Raw genomic sequence first — 18,456 nt, forward strand, 5'->3', positions numbered from 1 at the left:
AGTGAAAAGACAACCTATATATTGAGAGAAAATGTTTTCAGGTTACATATCTGATAAGGATCCAGTATCCAGATTATATAAAGAACTCTTACAACTCAACAACAAAAACATGAACAACCCAGTTTAAAAACTGGCAAAGATGGGCTTCCCTGGTGGCGCAGTGGGTAAGAATCCGCCTGCCAATGCAGGGGACACGGGTTCAAGCCCTGGTCCGGGAAGATCCCACATGCCGTGGAGCAACTAAGCCCGTGTGCCACAACTACTAAGCCTGCGCTCTAGAGCCTGCAAGCCACAGCTACTGAGCCCACGTGCCACAGCTACTGAAGCCTGCACATCTAGAGCCCGTGCTCCTCAACAGAGAAGCCACCGCAATGAGAAGCCCACACACCTCAATGAAGAGTAGCCCCCGCTCGCTGCAACTAGAGAAAGCCCGCACGCAGCAACGAAGACCCAACACAGCCATAAATAAATAAATAAATAAATTTATTTTTTTTAAAAAAATCTTTAAAAAAAAAAAAAAACTGGCAAAGAATTCAGAGATATCTCCAAAGAAAATTTACATATGGCCAATGAGCACATGAAAAGATGCTCAACAACGTTAATTATTAGGGAAATGCAAATCAAAATCACAATGTGATATCATTTCACACCCACTAGGATGGCTATAATTTTTTAAAAAAGGAAAATAATAAGTGTTGGTAAGGAGGTGGAGAAAATGGAACACTCATACCTTGCTGGTGGGAATGTAAACTGATTCAGTTGCTGTGGAAAACAGTTTGGCAGTTCCTCAAAAAGTTAAACATAGAATTACCATATGATCCAGCAATTCCACTTGTAGGTATATACCCCAAAGAATGGGAAATAAGTGCTCAAACAAATACTAGTGCATTATTATTCACAGCAACACTATTCCCAATAGCCAAAAGGTGAAAATAATCCAAATCTATCAATGGATGAATGGATAAACAAATTGTGGTATATACATACAAATGGAATACTATTTGACTATTAAAAAGGAATGAAGTACTAATACATGTTACAATATGGATAAATCTTAAAACATTATGCTAAGTAAAGAAACCAGATACAAAAGGTCACATACTGTATGAGTCCATCTATATGAAATACCCAGAATAGGTAAATTTATAGAGACAGAAAGCAGATTGGTGATTGCTAGAGGCAGGGGAGGAGCAAATGAGGAGTAACTACTTAATGAGTACTGAGTTTCATTTTGGGGTAATAAAAATGTTTTGGAACTAGACAGAGGTGGTAGTTGCACAACACTGTGAAAGAACTAAATGCCACTGAGTTGTTCACTTTAACATGGTTAATTTGATGTGATGAGAATTTCACCTCAATTTAAAAAACAATTAGGTTGGAAAACAAACAAACAAAAAAGATTAAGCTAAAAGTATGGTCTCTATCAGAGATTATAAACCACTATCCAGAGGGGAAACTGTCCAGCAGGTGTTATTTTTTGCCTACATGGTGTTTAAACAGTTACTGATATATATATATTTTTTAAAATTTTTTTATTTATTTTATTTTTATTTGTTTTTAATCTCAAAAGTATATCTTGAAATCTCTCAAAATATCTGGATGTCTGGCTTTTCTTGAAAAAGTTTTCATATGATAAAAACTGGCTATTGTCAAAAAGTTGCTGCCTCCTTGAGATGGAGTATATTACTTTGCACTTTACCACAGTCTCTTCTACTTTCTATTATCTTCTTGACACCAAGGCCAAATTGTTGATTTTGTCATACTTGTCTTACTATTTCAAAGAAATTAAGAGTGGGATATCTCTTGTACTCATGTTCCCACTGAAAGTGAAAAAAAATCTACTTGTTTACTCCCAGTCTGTTTTACTCATTTATTGATATATTTCCTACTTTGCACCTGTACGAATTTGCAAATCCTGTTCTTTTTTGGTTTTACAAAGATAAAACCCAAAAACTCTGGGTAGAACTAAATTAGCCATTTATATCCCTGAATTACAAATTCATCTTTTAAGGCTGGGTTGCATGAATAATGAAAGTTAGGTGCTTGAAAATTTTTCAAATGTACAAATAGTTTCATCAATCAAGGTTAAAAAAATTTGGATTGAGGGCAGAGTTACCACCTCAAGTTTCCTTAAAGGGAAGACCGGGATTTGAGGCTAATACATTGGATAATACTCTCAACTTGGAAGTACTCTTTTTTTTTAAAGGACACTGTGTAGGTTCCTATACAAAATACAGATGGAAGTAGGGGAAGGGGTGGCAATCTGACAAATTTTCCCATAGAACTTAGGATTTTTTTCAGTAGCCTAGCCTTAGGGACATACATAGATGTCTTTGTTGCAGGGAATGGGGTGGGGCGACGTGGATAAGAAATGAACATAATCCCTGAGAACTAAATGCGTCAGACAGTCTAACGGACTTTAAGCGCTTTACGTCATTCCGCCATCCACAGGTGTTTAGCCCCATTTCACAGAGTGCTGGAGAGGACAAAGACATAACAGGAGGCAGTGTGGGGGCCATGATATAAGTCTGTCTGGCTTTATCTGCCTTTCTGCCTAAGTATGTTTCTAGCCTCAAAGCTCTTTAAACTCTACCACTCAGTTTCTCACAGCCACAGTGTAATGTGGCTTCTGATAAGGGATAAGACAGGTTCTCTTATCTAGGGTAGATAAGGAAGTTGGGGATGCCTGATTGGGGGAAGGAGAAGTGAGACCACTGTTGTTACAGCTGACGCTGCCTCTCCCTTTCCTGTGCCTACGTGAAACTACACGACCTGCCATGCTTCCTCCCCTGGAGGCAGAGCCACAGTGCCTGCCCCAGACCAAGCTCTGTGAGGGTACAGGCTTTGACCTCCCAACCCTGGGGTTAGCACACGCCACATGGCAGCTGGCACAGAATCAACATATTTTTATTAAGTGACTGTTATCACCCTAAACAAAAGAGTAGAAAGCAGAAAGGAACCCATCTAGCCTGGCCACAGAGAGAATGTTGGACACAGGTTCTGATAACTCTATGAGTAGGCTGTAAGTGGTACTTCCATGGCTACAGAATGCTCATCTATGGGATCTCTTAACAGTTATAAATGAGATACTGGAAATGAAACATGGAAAAACAAAAGAAGGATAGTAGAAAGATCTGAAGTAAGAGAATTCTGAGAACGGAGTCTAAAGAGAATCCTTGCTGACTGAGCTTGATAACCTGTAAGACTGCTGTGCCAGGTGGCCTGCTAAACTAAAACAGCAATGACTACATTCCTCTATTAGATCAACAAGAAGAAAGACCATGGAATTCACTGCTAGAAAATAATTTCTTTTTAATTTTTAAGAATTCATGGGTACCTTTTTATGATATTATAATTAAAATGAAAAGCTCTATCAATATGTAAGGCTGGGATAGGAAAAGATATTCAAGATCTAATAAGAAAAAAAAGCAAGTTACAAAGTAATATATAGTTTGATTTTGTGCTTTTTCTTTAAAAAGAAAATATGTGCAGGAATATAATCTAAACTGCTAATAGCAACTTTGGAGGGTAAAGTTATGGGAGAAATTTACTCCCTTCAATGATTATGAGGGGATACATTTCTACAATATATATTTCTGTAACGTTTGAGCTTTCCTTTACAGTGAATAGGTATCATCCTTGTAATCAGAAAAAATAAGAAATGTAAAAATGAAATGAAACTGAAGATTCTTGTCTCCTAAAAATATCTGTATCAAAAAAGAGGTCAAAGAGAAATAATATTTAATAATTTAAAATAATGTTTCGAGGGACTTCCCTGGTGGCGCAGTGGTTAAGAATCTGCCTGCCAATGCATGGGACACGGGTTCGAGCTCTGGTCCACAAAGATCCCACATGCCGCGGAGCAACTAAGCCCGTGCACCACAACTACTGAGCCTGCGCTCTAGAGCCCGCAAGCCACAGCTACTGAAGCTTGCGTACCTAGAGCCCGTGCTCCACAACAAGAGAAGCCACCACAATGAGAAGCCTGCACACCACAGCGAAGAGTAGCTTCTGCTTGCCACAACTAGAGAAAGCCCACGAGCTGCAACGAAGACCCAACGCAGCCAAAACTAAATAAATAAATATAAATAAATAAATAAATAAATAAATAAAATGATGTTTCGAAACCACATTCTTTACAACTCTAATGCTCCTCAGAGGTCCTCTGAGAGCCAGCATGGGACATGATGGCAGCTGGTCTACGAACATGCCCCCACCCAAACTCCTAAGCTTGGGCATCTTACTTTCATTATTTTAATATTGAAGTTCTGCTGATAATAAATTTGAAAACTCCTGATCTAAAATACATGTAAGTAATTTATCTCTAAATGTTCCTCAAAGCATTTTTTGGGGTTTGAGTAGCCTCCCCAGGAATAGAGATGTGTTCTTGCTGGTATTTCTTGATACAAGATTTTGGTACCCAGGTTCTTAGTGCCAGATCGGCTGCATTTATGAGCTGCCTGGGCAGAAAGCTGGTATTCCATGCATAAGGCTCCTCTCTTCAAGGCGGCCAAGGCAGCAGGAAGCCTTCTCATTCCCCACCATCTGGCCAGCCTCTCTGAATCATGGTCAGCCATCCAGAAGCAGAAGATTCAGGATCACCAGAGACTATTTTCAGATGAATGAGAACTCAAGCCTGAGCAATAAGAAATAGGGCAATGACTTTTTAAATCAACTTTCTGGAAAGAGCTTTTCTTTCCAAAATTCTTCTTTCTTGTCACTGGTCTTTCTTTAAATAGAATATGGTGACTGCCTATAAATCCTTTTTCTTGGTTTTAGAAATCTTTCTGTCATAGAACCCTTAAGTATTTTTGGAGGTTACTTGTATTTCTATAGACTTGTGTTTTTAGGAGAAAATCTGATTTTAGAAATATAAATGAAAGGCTTCAATATTTGAGCTAAAATGTCTGTATCCTCTAGAGTTAAAAGAATGAATTTTAGAAATCTTAATTTTTTCATTGGCTCCTCATTGTCTGTAATAACCAGGGAAAATCTTTGAAATGAAATCCTTTTCCTTGTTTTGTTTATTCTTCCTAACGTTCATAGTGATATCCTCATCTGGATTCTTACTGGGCCGAAATGAATATAGCATTTTCTGTTTACTATCTTATCTGTGCTTCCTGACTGAGGGCAGCAGAACCCATCTGTGAATTTCTGCTTCAGAACCAGCAGGGGGAGCTCATTCACACAAGAATCAAAATTCATCTATAAGGGGATGGTGGGTAAAGCAACCCAACTTTCTTCAGTAAGAACAGCCCTTTTGCATTGTGGATAAATTATCACATGATAAGTAACAGACAATGGTGCTAACATAAAGAGCCACTGAGAAGATAAAGACCCCTTACAGACTGACCAGCCTCAATGGCAAAGCTACTGCCCAAAGCAGGTGCATACTCTGCCTGTACCTGTTTTTCAAGGCTTGGCTTGCTAAGCTGTACAGTTTGAGGTCCAGCGAGTCTGGTGCCTGGAGTAGCTATCACAATGCTGGTGAGCTGGGCCATGGGGAACGTTTTGGCTATGGTTGCAGTCTGCCCATTGACGACACGGACGGGGTGGATGGAATTCTGGGAGGTAGGGAGGGTCGTGGGAGTGAACTTGGTCAGCATGACAGGCCTCTGGATAAGCTGAGGAGCTGCAAGCATGGGAGGAGGTGCTGGGGCAATAGGAATGTTATTCTGGGCCACAGGCTTGGGTCGAACCTATGGAGAAAGAAAGAACAATTATTGTATTACTAAACTTCTCAAGTCCTATAAATCTTAGACATTGCCAGATCCTCTACACTATATATGTGAGTGAAATGGTATTCAGTACAAATATTAATATCCATTTTAGTATTATCAATTCTATAAATCTCAGCATATATAATATTACAAAGATGCATCAGCTCTTAAGAGGATCCAAATGTTATCCTAGAATGTAGTTTTTCTGATTCCAAACTGTAGCTCCCTCTCCTATACCATGCCGCCTCTTCAGGCTGAGGTCAAATGCCTAATCCAGAGACTGGTCCCACCCAGAACTTGTGCCCAGTATGGTAATAATGCTGCCAATGCCCTTAATTCACGTTCCAAATTTCTTCATATCCACAGTTCAGTTCACTCCCATCTCTGGCCCTCTAACTCCCTGTTCTTGGCCGCTCCCTCTCTAAGTCTCCTTTGTGGCTTCCTCTACCTCTGCCCAATCCAAAATATAAATATTTCTCAGAGTTTTGTCCTGGTACCCCTTTTCTTCCCAATGTCCTCACTCCTCCTGGGAACTCTCACTGCATCCTACAGCTTCAATTACTATCTATATACTAAAGACTTCCACACTTGTATCTCAGGACCAGACAGTTCCTTAACTTCAGAGTCATTTATTCAACTCCCTGTTATACATCTCTACTTGGAAATTTCACAAGAAGTTCAAAATCAGCATGTCCAAAACTCATCAACTTCTTCCAATCTTTTCTTCTTCCTATAATCATTACCTCAGTAAATGCCTTTTTTTTTATGGGTGTTGAATTTTGTCAAAAGCTTTTTCTGCATCTATTGAGATGATCATATGGTTTTTATTCTTCAATTTGTTAATATGGTGTATCACATTGATTGATTTGCGTATATTGAAGAATCCTTGCATCCCTGGGATAAATCCCACTTGATCGTGGTGTATGATCCTTTTAATGTGTTGTTGGATTCTGTTTGCTAGTATTTTGTTGAGCATTTTTGCATCTATATTCATCAGTGATATTGGTCTGTAATTTTCTTTTTTTGTAGTATTTTTGTCTGGTTTTGGTATCAGGGTGATGGTGGCCTCATAGAATGAGTTTGGGAGTGTTCCTTCCTCTGTAATTTTTTGGAAGAGTTTGAGAAGGATGGGTGTTAGCTCTTCTCTAAATGTTTGATAGAATTCACCTGTGAAGCCATCTGGTCCTGGACTTTTGTTTGTTGGAAGATTTTTAATCACAGTTTCAATTTCAGTGCTTGTGATTGGTCTGTTCATATTTTCTGTTTCTTCCTGGTTCAGTCTTGGAAGGTTATACCTTTCTAAGAATTTGTCCATTTCTTCCAGGTTGTCCATTTTATTGGCATAGAGTTGCTTGTAGTAGTCTCTTAGGATACTTTGTATTTCTGCAGTGTCTGTTGTAACTTCTCCTTTTTCATTTCTAATTTTATTGATTTGAGTCCTCTCCCTCTTTTTCTTGATGAGTCTGGCTAATGGCTTATCAATTTTGTTTATCTTCTCGAAGAACCAGTTTTTACTTTTATTGATCTTTGCTATTGTTTTCTTTGTTTCTATTTCATTTATTTCCACTCTGATCTTTATGATTTCTTCCCTTCTGCTAACTTTGGGTTTTGTTTGTTCTTCTTTCTCTAGCTCCTTTAGGTGTAAGGTTAGATTGTTTACTAGAGATTTTTCTTGTTTCTTGAGGTAGGCTTGTATAGCTATAAACTTCCCTCTTAGAACTGCTTTTGCTGCATCCCATAGGTTTTGGGTCGTCGTGTTTTCATTGTCATTTGTCTCTAGGTATTTTTTGATTTCCTCTTTGATTTCTTCAGTGATCTCTTGGTTATTTAGTAACGTATTGTTTAGCCTCCATGTGTTTGTGCTTTTCACGTTTTTTTCCCTGTAATTCATTTCTAATCTCATAGCGTTGTGGTCAGAAAAGATGCTTGATATGATTTCAATTTTCTTAAATTTACTGAGGCTTGATTTGTGACCCAAGATATGATCTATCCTGGAGAATGTTCCGTGTGCACTTGAGGAGAAAGTGTAATCTGCTGTTTTTGGATGGCATGTCCTATAAATATGAATTAAATCTATCTGGTCTATTGTGTCATTTAAAGCTTCTGTTTCCTTATTTATTTTCATTTTGGATGATCTGTCCATTGGTGTAAGTGAGGTGTTAAAGTCCCCCACTATTATTGTGTTATTGTCGATTTCCTCTTTTATAGCTGTTAGCAGTTGCCTTATTTATTGAGGTGCTCCTACGTTGGGTGCATATATATTTATAATTGTTATATCTTCTTCTTGGATTGATCCCTTGATCATTATGTAGTGTCCTTCCTTGTCTCTTGTAACATTCTTTATTTTAAAGTCTATTTTATCTGATATGAGTATAGCTACTCCAGCTTTCTTTTGATTTCCATTTGCATGGAATATCTTTTTCCATCCCCTCACTCTCAGTCTGTATGTGTCCCTAGGTCTGAAGTGGGTCTCTTGTAGACAGCATATATATGGGTCTTGTTTTTGTATCCATTCAGCCAGTCTATGTCTTTTGGTTGGGGCATTTAATCCATTCACGTTTAAGGTAATTATCAATATGTATGTTCCTATGACCATTTTCTTAATTGTTTTGGGTTTGTTTTTGTAGGTCCTTTTCTTCTCTTGTGTTTCCCACTTAGAGAAGTTCCTTTAGCATTTGTTGTAGAGCTGGTTTGGTGGTGCTGAATTCTCTTAGCTTTTGCTTGTCTGTAAAGCTTTTGATTTCTCCATCAAATCTAAATGAGATCCTTGCTGGGTAGAGTAATCTTGGTTGTAGGTTCTTCCCTTTCATCACTTTAAATATTTCGTGCCACTCCCTTCTGGCTTGTAGAGTTTCTGCTGAGAAATCAGCTGTTAACCTTATGGGAGTTCCCTTGTATGTTATTTGTTGTTTTTCCCTTGCTGCTTTCAATAATTTTTCTTTGTATTTAATTTTTACCAATTTGATTTCTATGTGTCTCAGTGTGTTTCTCCTTGGGTTTATCCTGTATGGGACTCGCTGCGCTTCCTGGACTTGGGTGGCTATTTCCTTTCCCATGTTAGGGAAGTTTTCGACTATAATCTCTTCAAATATTTTCTCTGGTCCTTTCTCTCTCTCTTCTCCTTCTGGGACCCCTATAATGCGAATGTTGTTGCGTTTAATGTTGTCCCAGAGGTCTCTTAGGCTGTCTTCATTTCTTTTCATTCTTTTTTCTTTAGTCTGTTCTGCAGCAGTGAATTCCACCATTCTGTCTTCCAGGTCACTTATCCGTTCTTCTGCCTCAGTTATTCTGCTATTGATTCCTTCTAGTGTAGTTTTCATTTCAGTTATTGTATTGTTCATCTCTGTTTGTTTGTTCTTTAATTCTTCTAGGTCTTTGTTAAACGTTTCTTGCATCTTCTCGATCTTTGCCTCCATTCTTATTCCGAGGTCCTGGATCATCTTCACTATCATTATTCTGAATTCTTTTTCTGGAAGGTTGCCTATCTCCACTTCATTTAGTTGTTTTTCTGGGGTTTTATCTTGTTCCTTCATCTGGTATATAGCCCTCTGCCTTTTCATCTTGTCTATCTTTCTGTGAATGTGGTTTTTCTTCCACAGGCTGCAGGATTGTAGTTTTTCTTGCTTCTGCTGTCTGCCCTCTGGTGGTTGAGGCTATCTAAGAGGCTTGATGGGAGGCTCTGGTGGTGGGCCAATGCCCCTTTCTTACTAAAAAAACTTCAGAATCATTCCTAATGCTTCCTACTCTACCTCTACTTCCTAAATCCTTCTCAGATATGTCTACTTTCTATCCTCACTACCACTATTCTAGCTGTGTTCGTTTTACTGAAACAGTGGCAGAAAACTGTGATTAAAAACTTGGGATCAGCCTTGCCTGGGTTCAAATTCTGGTTCTACCACTTACTACCTAGTTGTGTAACCTAAGATAACACACCTAATCTCTCTAAGAGTATTTTTCAAACTTTCTAAACTGTGACCTGTGGGCAAAATCCTTTTTCCTTATGCACAGGAATTTCACCTTCAGTTAACTCTCTAGCTGTATACCCCTGGAAACCTGATAAGGGAAAAACGTCAACTATGTTAGCAGGCAACACTGCTTATGGTACAAATGACCTCTTGCTGCTAAATCAAATCTAACATTTCCATTACTTGCAAAAAGCAGAGATGGAAATACGTTATTAAAAATAAATGTTTGGGGGCTTCCCTGGTGGCGCAGTGGTTGAGAGTCTGCCTGCCAGTGCAGGGGACACGGGTTCGAGCCCTGGTCTGGGAAGATCCCACATGCCACGAGCAAATGGGCCCGTGAGCCACAACTACTGAGCCTGCGCGTCTGGAGCCTGTGCTCCGCAACAAGAGGCCATGACAGTGAGAGGCCCGCGCACCGTGATGAAGAGTGGCCCCCACTTGCTGCAACTAGAGAAAGCCCTCGCACAGAAACGAAGACCCAACACACCCAAAAATAAATAAATAAAAATTAAAAAAAAAAAAAAATGTTTTTAAGTTGTTTAAAAAAAAAAAAAAGACGATGAGACACCCTGGTTTGGGCTTCCTGAAATGGGGTGACTCTTGTAACTGTGCCTGTCCACTGCGGGGACCTTGAAAGCCATGCCTATGGAATTGTTATAAGATATATTAGGCTCCTGTAAGGCGTAAGGTTTCTGTGCTAGGGTGGCTCTCCCGCTGACCTGATAAAGATCTCATTTCCCTGTACCTGACCAGTCCCTGGACAGCCGTAGAGACTATTATATGGACTGCTATAGGGACTCCTACTGAAGAAAAATGTCTGATGCTGTCTTGCTGGCAAGCTCTGGGTTCTGTCCTATATCATTCCAAGTAGACTGGTGCCAAGTGTGGCCTTTGATAGTCTTGTGAGTCTGAATACTTAGCTGCATCTAAGACAACCCTATAGTGTGTGCTGCGGATACACAATAGGAAATACGTTTCACGCTGTAACCAATATGCATACACAGATATTTATCTATACCTCTATAACATAAAAACTTCATGAAACTTATGTTTCATGAAAACATAAAAACTTCATGAATACTTATGTGCTACATACTCTAATATTTCCTATTGTTTTGTTCATTTTACTTAAAAACTCTGGTTACAATCCACTAAATTGATTTCACAGCCTACTAATGGGTCACATGCCCCACCGTTTGAAAAACATAGACTAAGCCTTAGATTCTTATTCTTAGATTCTTACCTGAATACCTACTTTCACAGAGTTGTTGTGAGGATTAAAATAGATAACCCATGTACAGTGCCTAGTGACGTAAGTGGCACATAGCAAGATTCTCTAAATATTAGCTATTGTTATTGCTGACAATGTCCTGTTTTTCCTGCCACATCCTTGACAATCTCCATTCTGTTCTCCACACAGTGGTAAGAGGGAATTTTCTAAAACAAAAATCTGATCATGTCAAGTACCTGTTTGAAAGTAATTTAATGGATCCCCACTGTTCCTAGGTAAGGCCCTAATTCCTATATAGCCTACAAGGTTCCAAAGGCTTTGGCCTATGGGCTTCTCCAGCCTCACCTTACTCTAGCCTGAGTCAGCCACATGGCCCACTGTGCTCAGCCACACCAAATTTCCTTTGGTTCCTTAAGCTTACATGTCTCTCTGCATTGCGGACTTGCATATAGGCTCTTCTCTCCGCCTGGGACATTTTTCTTCTTCCCCCAAAACTTTCTCAAGCTAACTTCACTAGGATTTTAGGTCTAAGATGGAATGTCAACTCTCCAAGGAAACTTTCTGTAATATTCTAAGAATGAGTTGGCTGTCCTTCCCATGTATTCTCAGACTACCCTGTACTTCCCATAATGGACACAGTAATTGCCTGTACATGTGTCTGAAGCTCTATGAGGCTGAGAACTATCTTGAAAACTTCATATCCATAGTTCTTAGTGCTCTTTTGATACCTAAGGTGTTCATTAAGAATTTATCTGATAGATGAGTGAAATAATCTTATGTCAGCATTACCCATCCCCTCCCCAGAGGCAATTCAGAAATCACTTATGGCCACTGACCACACACATCCTTTCCCTTCTCTCTTTGCCTGAAAGCTGAGGCTTCAGACAGGAACACCCAACCTTTCTACCAGGCAAGTCAACTCCTCTCAAGGTCCAGACTGGGACAATCATGACATTCTGCCATAAGAATGGTGAGTTCAGCCAACTGCTGGAAGAATATTCTCATGAGAATATGGGTAGAGTTGCTTGGGTCTAGGTAGAAAGTTCCCTGTGTAGCTTCCTAGTCTGAATCTTTACCATCAAGACTTTGTGTTTAAGAATGATGCTCTATGTCATCACTTTCCAGAGTAGAACCGAACGCTTGCTACCAGTTAGTGTCACTATTGTCTCCTTCCCTACTCTCCCTGGCATACAGCGGGTGGGGTGGGAGGTTGTGGGGAGAAGTGGTAACTGTGTTCCTTCCCCACTGGCAGGCAGTTCTGGCTAAATTCTTCCAGTAAGTCAACGTTATAAGGTTTAAAATGGCGCTATCTTAATTATTTTAAATTTAGGGAAATTTCCCTTTCCTTACATCCCTCTGCTACAGCCTTTCATCATTGTTAGGAAACCCTGATGATAAAACAAGCTTCTTCTCACACAGATGTAGAGAACCAAGGGGGGAAAGGGTGGGGGGGTGGGATGAACTGGGAGATTGAGATTGACATATACACACTACTATATATAAAACAGATAGCTAATGAGAACCTACTGTATAGCATAGGGAACTCTACTCAATGCTCTGTGGTGACCTAAATGGGAAGGAAATTCAAAAAGGAGGGGATATATGTATATAGCTGATTCACTTTGCTGTACAGCAGAAACTAACACAATACTGTAAAGCAACTATACTCCAATTAAAAAAAAAAAAAAAAAAAAGCTTCTTCTGTGGGACTTCCCTGGTGGTCCAGTGGTTAAGACTCGGAGTTTCCACTGCAGCAGGCAAGGGTTCGATCCCTAGTCAGGGAACTAAGACCCACATGCTGTGCAGTGCAGCCAAAAACAAAAAAAACCAAAAAAGCTTCTTCATGGTATAGAGATCAGCAGCTAGAATCCTTAGCTAAGTGGGATCTGAATACAGCTGAATTGACAAGTGCATTACAGGCTGCTTAGAAAGGGCCCACAAGGATTTTTGTCCCACCTAACCCATCACTGGGCTTGTCAACTGATTTACTCACCTGTGGAAGAAAGTTTGGACGTGGAGTGAGTCTAGGAGGGGGGATAAACTGTGGTACTTTGATGGGCTGAGGAGGTGTTGCCTGAACCTGCTAAAAAATGAGAAAAATAAATCAGAGAGGAAAATAATTATTCAATATCAAAGATGGTATTCTTAAAGCATTTTCAGCATCACTATTCTCTCAATCAGACAATATTTTCTATAAGCTTTCATTGTAGAATTAATCATCTGAATTAACACTGCCTTAAGAAACTTTTTTACTCTACTTGCATGCTTTACCCCATAAAGTAAACCAACCACATTTCTGTTTCCTTACACATCTAATGTAGAACACAGCAAGCTCAGCAATCACACAATTTCCTTTGACATTCAAGAACTCTTGCACTTATGTATTTTAAAAGTCAACACTGGATCCAAAGTAAAATCAAACTTGCTGCCTGGAAAAATGGGCTTTTTCCTAATATAAGAGCTTTACATAACAGTGAATGGCTTTATTCCTATAGAGAATGTTCTAACTCTCAGTGTCCGGCTGAGTGATTTGGTTACTTCCCTAAAGATTCCTGGGTAAGTAGTAAAGCTTCACTTTAATGCCCTCTAGTTTCACTCACCACTGGTCATTATTCAAAAGCCACCAAGAGCTCTTAGCTTCCATTTTAAGAACGGACATTTAAACTACAATTTGGGTATATTCTGAAAACAGTTTTTAGACAGTTTTACCCTAGAAATCTCAAGAACAATTTTTGTTCAAGTACTTCTTCCTTCTAGGGATCTTTTTTCTGATGGACCTTGGACATGGACACTGTTATTTGTGAGTTTCTTGAAAAATTTTAAAGTGCCCAACTAACTCCAGTACTTCCTGAGTGCAATTTCAAGGGAGAGTGAACTAAAAAAATTCACAGCATTTTCCCCAAATTGGTAACATAGCACCAGAGAGTTTAAGCACTCTAGTTTCACAGGAAGGAGTGTGGTTAGGATAGAGGGAGAGATACATGAAACAGTGTAAATGCCTCTGTGAAGGACATTTTCCCCCCTTAAGTCAAGTCATACTTTGGCCTCAGATAATACCTCAAAGAGTTTTGATCCTTGGTGTAAGAACACCTCTATAGTTATTTAAATAGATAGCAGGAATGCCATATTCCCTTGTCAGCCTCAGGGGGAATTTGGTATGGTAGAAGAGTGATGGAGACTGACAAATCCAGCAGGAGCATAAAGTGGATATACTCTACAAATGCATATCCTGAACCCTCGCATGTGGGCACACATGAGTAGCAGCTGCTGGCTTACCAGAGTGACTGTGTTTTTTGCCACAATTTGGACAGCCTCTGCCCCAGGCCCAGTGACCTTACTAGACGTCTGGAGGTTGACTGGTGTGTTCTGCACATCAGTGCTGAGCACAGCCTTCTGACTGTTGATGGCGGTCACCATAGCAATGGTAGGTCTCTGGCCCACAACAGAGGCAGGCATGGTCGCAGTTGCTGCTTTCAAGACGAGAGGTAGTGTCTTTGTGGTAATCATAGAAGCTGTAGTTACAGTCTTCTAGGAGACATGGAGAACAGACATTAGGACGCTGAAGTGTCATTCCACTAAACAAAATGCTAGCCTCCAGAAGAAAACAAAGCAATAATTCTCATAATCAGTCAAGTTTCTTGGTATAACAACATTTCTTTTGTGTACATAAAGCACAGTTCTTACTACACGAAAAGGCAATCTCTAGTTTGCTAGAGTTCTCAAATTTAGCTTTAAGTTCATAGTAATAACTGCAGACTAATATGGGCACAGGGTTCTCAACAAGGAAGGGGGTGAGTTTACAGATACAGAATATGAGTACACCTATTTCTTCTGATTTTTCTAATTGTTTGCTTGCTCTCAATTAATTTAAATTTTGTAGAAGTTGCAAATCAATGAGGTACACACCATCTCTATCATTAATTGCTACAACCTCATCAATATGAAGAAAGCTATCATATAATTCTGGATATCTGCCTCCTGTGACACAAAGGCTGGGATAAAACGACAGTGTCTTTTAATTCTTTTGAGTGTCACCCTGGAGAAGAGGAAGGGCAACTCACACAAGAATTAGTACAATTGTTGCCTCAAAGGCAGTAAATCCCAAACTCTAGATAATGAAACCTATTAACCAACTAATATAGTAAATACCAGCTCTTGATACCAAAGGGCTATGAATCACTACCTACAATCTTTGCTCTGGAGGACTGCTGCAGAAGTGAGGAAAGATCCAGAAAAAGGCGACAAGGTGGAAACAAACACCTGAGTCTCAGAAAGTCTTAGAGATCAGAGTCTGAACTGAGGTGAGAGGACTTGACTGATGCTCCACAAGCGCTACTGCAGCTTTGAAGCTGTATTTTTCTAGACTTTCTATTAGAGTAATTAAAGGAGCCAGCTACAAAACAAGAAAATATAAACAACCTCATTTCACGGCATACACATCTATCGAATGCTACTAGTCACTCAAGATAGAGATGTTTCAGAAACGTGAAAATATACCTGGTCTAACTTGTTGGTTCTGATTTTGATATTATTTCACCTTTTTCTTCTCACTCTACACTTGCACTGCTCAGTTTGGTAGCTAATAGCCTCATGCAGGTATTCAAATTTAATAAAAACAAAATAAAAATTAAAACATCAGTTCCTCAGTCACACTAGCCACATTTCACATGTTTACAGCCACACATGGCTAGTGGCTACCAAACTGGACAGTGGAGCTTTCCAACACTACAGAAAGTTCTACTGGACAGCACTGCCCTCGACCAGGGAAAAGGACCCCACTCTCCCTGAAACAGATCTGAACAAATTCCTTTGTGAATTTCTATTTCAGTGTCTATGCAAGTCCTTGTGTATTGTTTGGTTCTAAGTAATTCTTCTGCCTTAAACACATACATGCATGCATTATCTAATATTTTAACAGCTTTTTTTCTTTTAACCAAAAAGTGTAATAATCTGGCCTTGTCTATCCCATCACAGCCTAATGAGCAATCTTTATTGATGCCTGCAACTAAAATCACCCAAATATGTTCCTCTTCTCTAAGTCAACAATACAGAATGGCTCATTCTCCTTGCCACTGTCCTCTCAAGTGTGAAATGGGAGTAAAAGGGGGGAACACTGATAATTATTTATTTGGGGAGGGAGCAGGTCATCCTGCCTATCAGTGATGAAAACCAAATAAAAGCTAAGTGCTATTTATCATCAGAAATGTTACAGTAGTGTAGCAGTGGGACTGACTTTATATTACCTGCTATTTTTAATATGTGTTTTTAACCCAGTGTGATATTAGCTCTCTCCATCAATTTAAAACATTTAAATACAAAGAACTTTTGAAGTGGTGAGCAAGTCACACCAGATAGCATTTAATCCTGGTGCCAACACAGGTTATGGAAGAAAAGCTCTAATCAGCAGAACTCACTGACATGGATTTTAAAAACAGTCATGCATGTTGGTACTACTTTAAAAGAGGGTCAATATACTTTTGTTTAAAACATCCTTGATTCAGGTAAGTCATTATCAATCTTTTGAATAATTTTTCTTAAAAAGTGAGTAAAACCTCAAACTCACCTGATTTATATACTTAGCATTACCTGCAACACTAAAAAGCACTGAATTCTAACAAGTCTGTTCACGTTAGGTTAGCATTTTTATTCTACTTTATAAATATTTGGGTGTAGCTAATTTCACTCCATGTATTCTAGCATCTACATAACTCTCTTTGTATATAGAGGCACAAGACCTAGTACTATATGCACTGATGAAAAGCTTTTGAAGAATACATTTATTTGCTAACCATTTACTGACACCAGGTATTGACACAGGTACTGCTTAGATCTTTACTCCTGGTCTGGTGCTTATTCTACTGTAAGTACTAGGGAACATAAATCAAACCCCTGGAGTTCTGAGTTTAGATGACAGAGAGAATCTAGAATTTTGATATCCAAACCTAATGAAAACCTCTGAATTGTTCTGGCAGGAGGAAGAGAAGACAGTGAGGAAAGGTGCCCAGAAACAAAAAAAAATTATTTTTATGGAAGCTGTGATTAGTCCTTGGCTGGTTGATGCTATCCAAGTATGATCACCTTCAAAAGATGATAGCAGTTTCCCCAGTTTCATGAAGGGGTTCTTTATGAACAAAACCCAAACTGCATGAACTATAAGTTAATGCAGAAAATGCATGGCAAGAAGCACTAACAGCAAAATCCTTTTATTTTTTTGCTAAGTTATTGTTTTTTTTTTTACCTGCAAAGCATGAGGTATTGATTTAAAAAAGATAAACTCCAACGTACAAATCAGAACTTAGAGGGATTATTACTATGGGCTCTAATTAACTTCCACATCTATTTTAGACTATTTGTTTAATTTTTTGTTTAATTTATTTTATTTATTTATTTATTTTTGGCTGAGTTGGGTCTTCGTTGCTGCGTTCAGGCTTTCTCTAGTTGCAGCGAGCGGGGGCTACTCTTTGTTGCAGTGTGCGGGCTTCTCACTGCGGTGGCTTCTCTTGTTGTGGAGCATGGGCTCTAGGCGCACGGGCTTCAGTAGTTGTGGCACGCGGGCTCAGTAGTTGTGGCTCGAGGGCTCTAGAGCACAGGCTCAGTAGCTGTGGCACACAGGCTTAGTTGCTCCGCGTCATGTGGGATCTTCCTGGACCAGTGCTCGAACCCGTGTTCCCTGCATTGGCAGGTGGATTCTTTACCACTGCGCCACCAGGGAAATCCCTATGTGTTTAATTTTGAATGGAAGGTAACTGTTGTACACTCGGACAACTATCAATAGAACCCCTCCCCCTTCTGTCTATAAGGGTTTATTTTCTGTTTGGTTTTATTAACTGCATGCTTCTTTACATTTGTACTCATTTAAAATGACAGAGTTGTGAATTTAAGTTGAAGGGTACGCCTGTGTTCAACTATTCTTTCATTTTTTTCTGTAGTTTGGAAAAATTTCAAAATATACATACAAACATAAGCTGGAGTTAGCTAAGTAAAGGAAATGGATCCTCCCACTCCCCCATGACTTGCTACACGCTAATCACCTGACTTAGAATAAAACACTTTCTCATCCTAGCACCTCCTCCCTGCCCATGCAGATTGCTAAATTAATAGTTAATCCTTTCTGGATTTAGAAATTTAGTACATGCCGTATATTAAGCTTCCCATTTGTCCTTGACCTCGTGAATCTTTAATGACTCCCTATGACTGCCAAAAACCCCAAAAGTTCTGCCACATATTGGAGGGCTTCCACAAGCTAGCCTCTTCCTATCTTCTGGTTTTATATCCCTCTCCACCATTTCCTGGAATCCACACTCCAGCCACATCAGCCTACTTGCTATTTCCAAGACACGCATTTACTTTTTTGAGTCCATACTTCTGTTCACATTGTTCTCTACACCTTGATGTTCTTCCCCCTCTGCTCCATCACTGAAATCTCACTTATCTGTCAAGGCCCTGATCAAAAGCCACCTCCTTTATGAAGCACTCTCTGATCCCTCTAGTCAATATTACTGTCATCTGGTATTTTCCCAGGTGCTTTCATTTTATTCTT

The 18,456-nt window shown here is 39.4% G+C and overlaps 1 protein-coding gene across 14 annotated transcripts in view; it reads right to left on the reverse strand.

Annotated features, from left to right (window-relative positions):
* PHF21A (PHD finger protein 21A) overlaps window positions 1-18,456 on the reverse strand; it is a 202,229-nt gene that overhangs the window by 45,056 nt on the left and 138,717 nt on the right. For 9 of the 14 annotated variants that reach the window (XR_005021052.1, XM_036862468.1, XM_036862477.1 and 6 more), the window contains 3 exons: window positions 14,193-14,444; window positions 12,910-12,999; window positions 5,406-5,699 (listed from right to left, as the gene is read on the reverse strand). Coding sequence is in view for 13 of the 14 variants with exons in the window: in XM_036862468.1 (XP_036718363.1) it covers window positions 5,406-5,699; window positions 12,910-12,999; window positions 14,193-14,444 (636 nt within the window). In the remaining variant the exon portion in view is untranslated. The remainder of the gene's footprint in view (window positions 1-5,405; window positions 5,700-12,909; window positions 13,000-14,192; window positions 14,445-18,456) is intronic. The other 5 variants (XM_036862480.1, XM_036862475.1, XM_036862478.1 and 2 more) reach the window with 2 other exon arrangements.

Source organism: Balaenoptera musculus, chromosome 8 (genome assembly GCF_009873245.2).
Source record: "Balaenoptera musculus isolate JJ_BM4_2016_0621 chromosome 8, mBalMus1.pri.v3, whole genome shotgun sequence".
Classification (NCBI taxonomy): domain Eukaryota; kingdom Metazoa; phylum Chordata; class Mammalia; order Artiodactyla; family Balaenopteridae; genus Balaenoptera; species Balaenoptera musculus.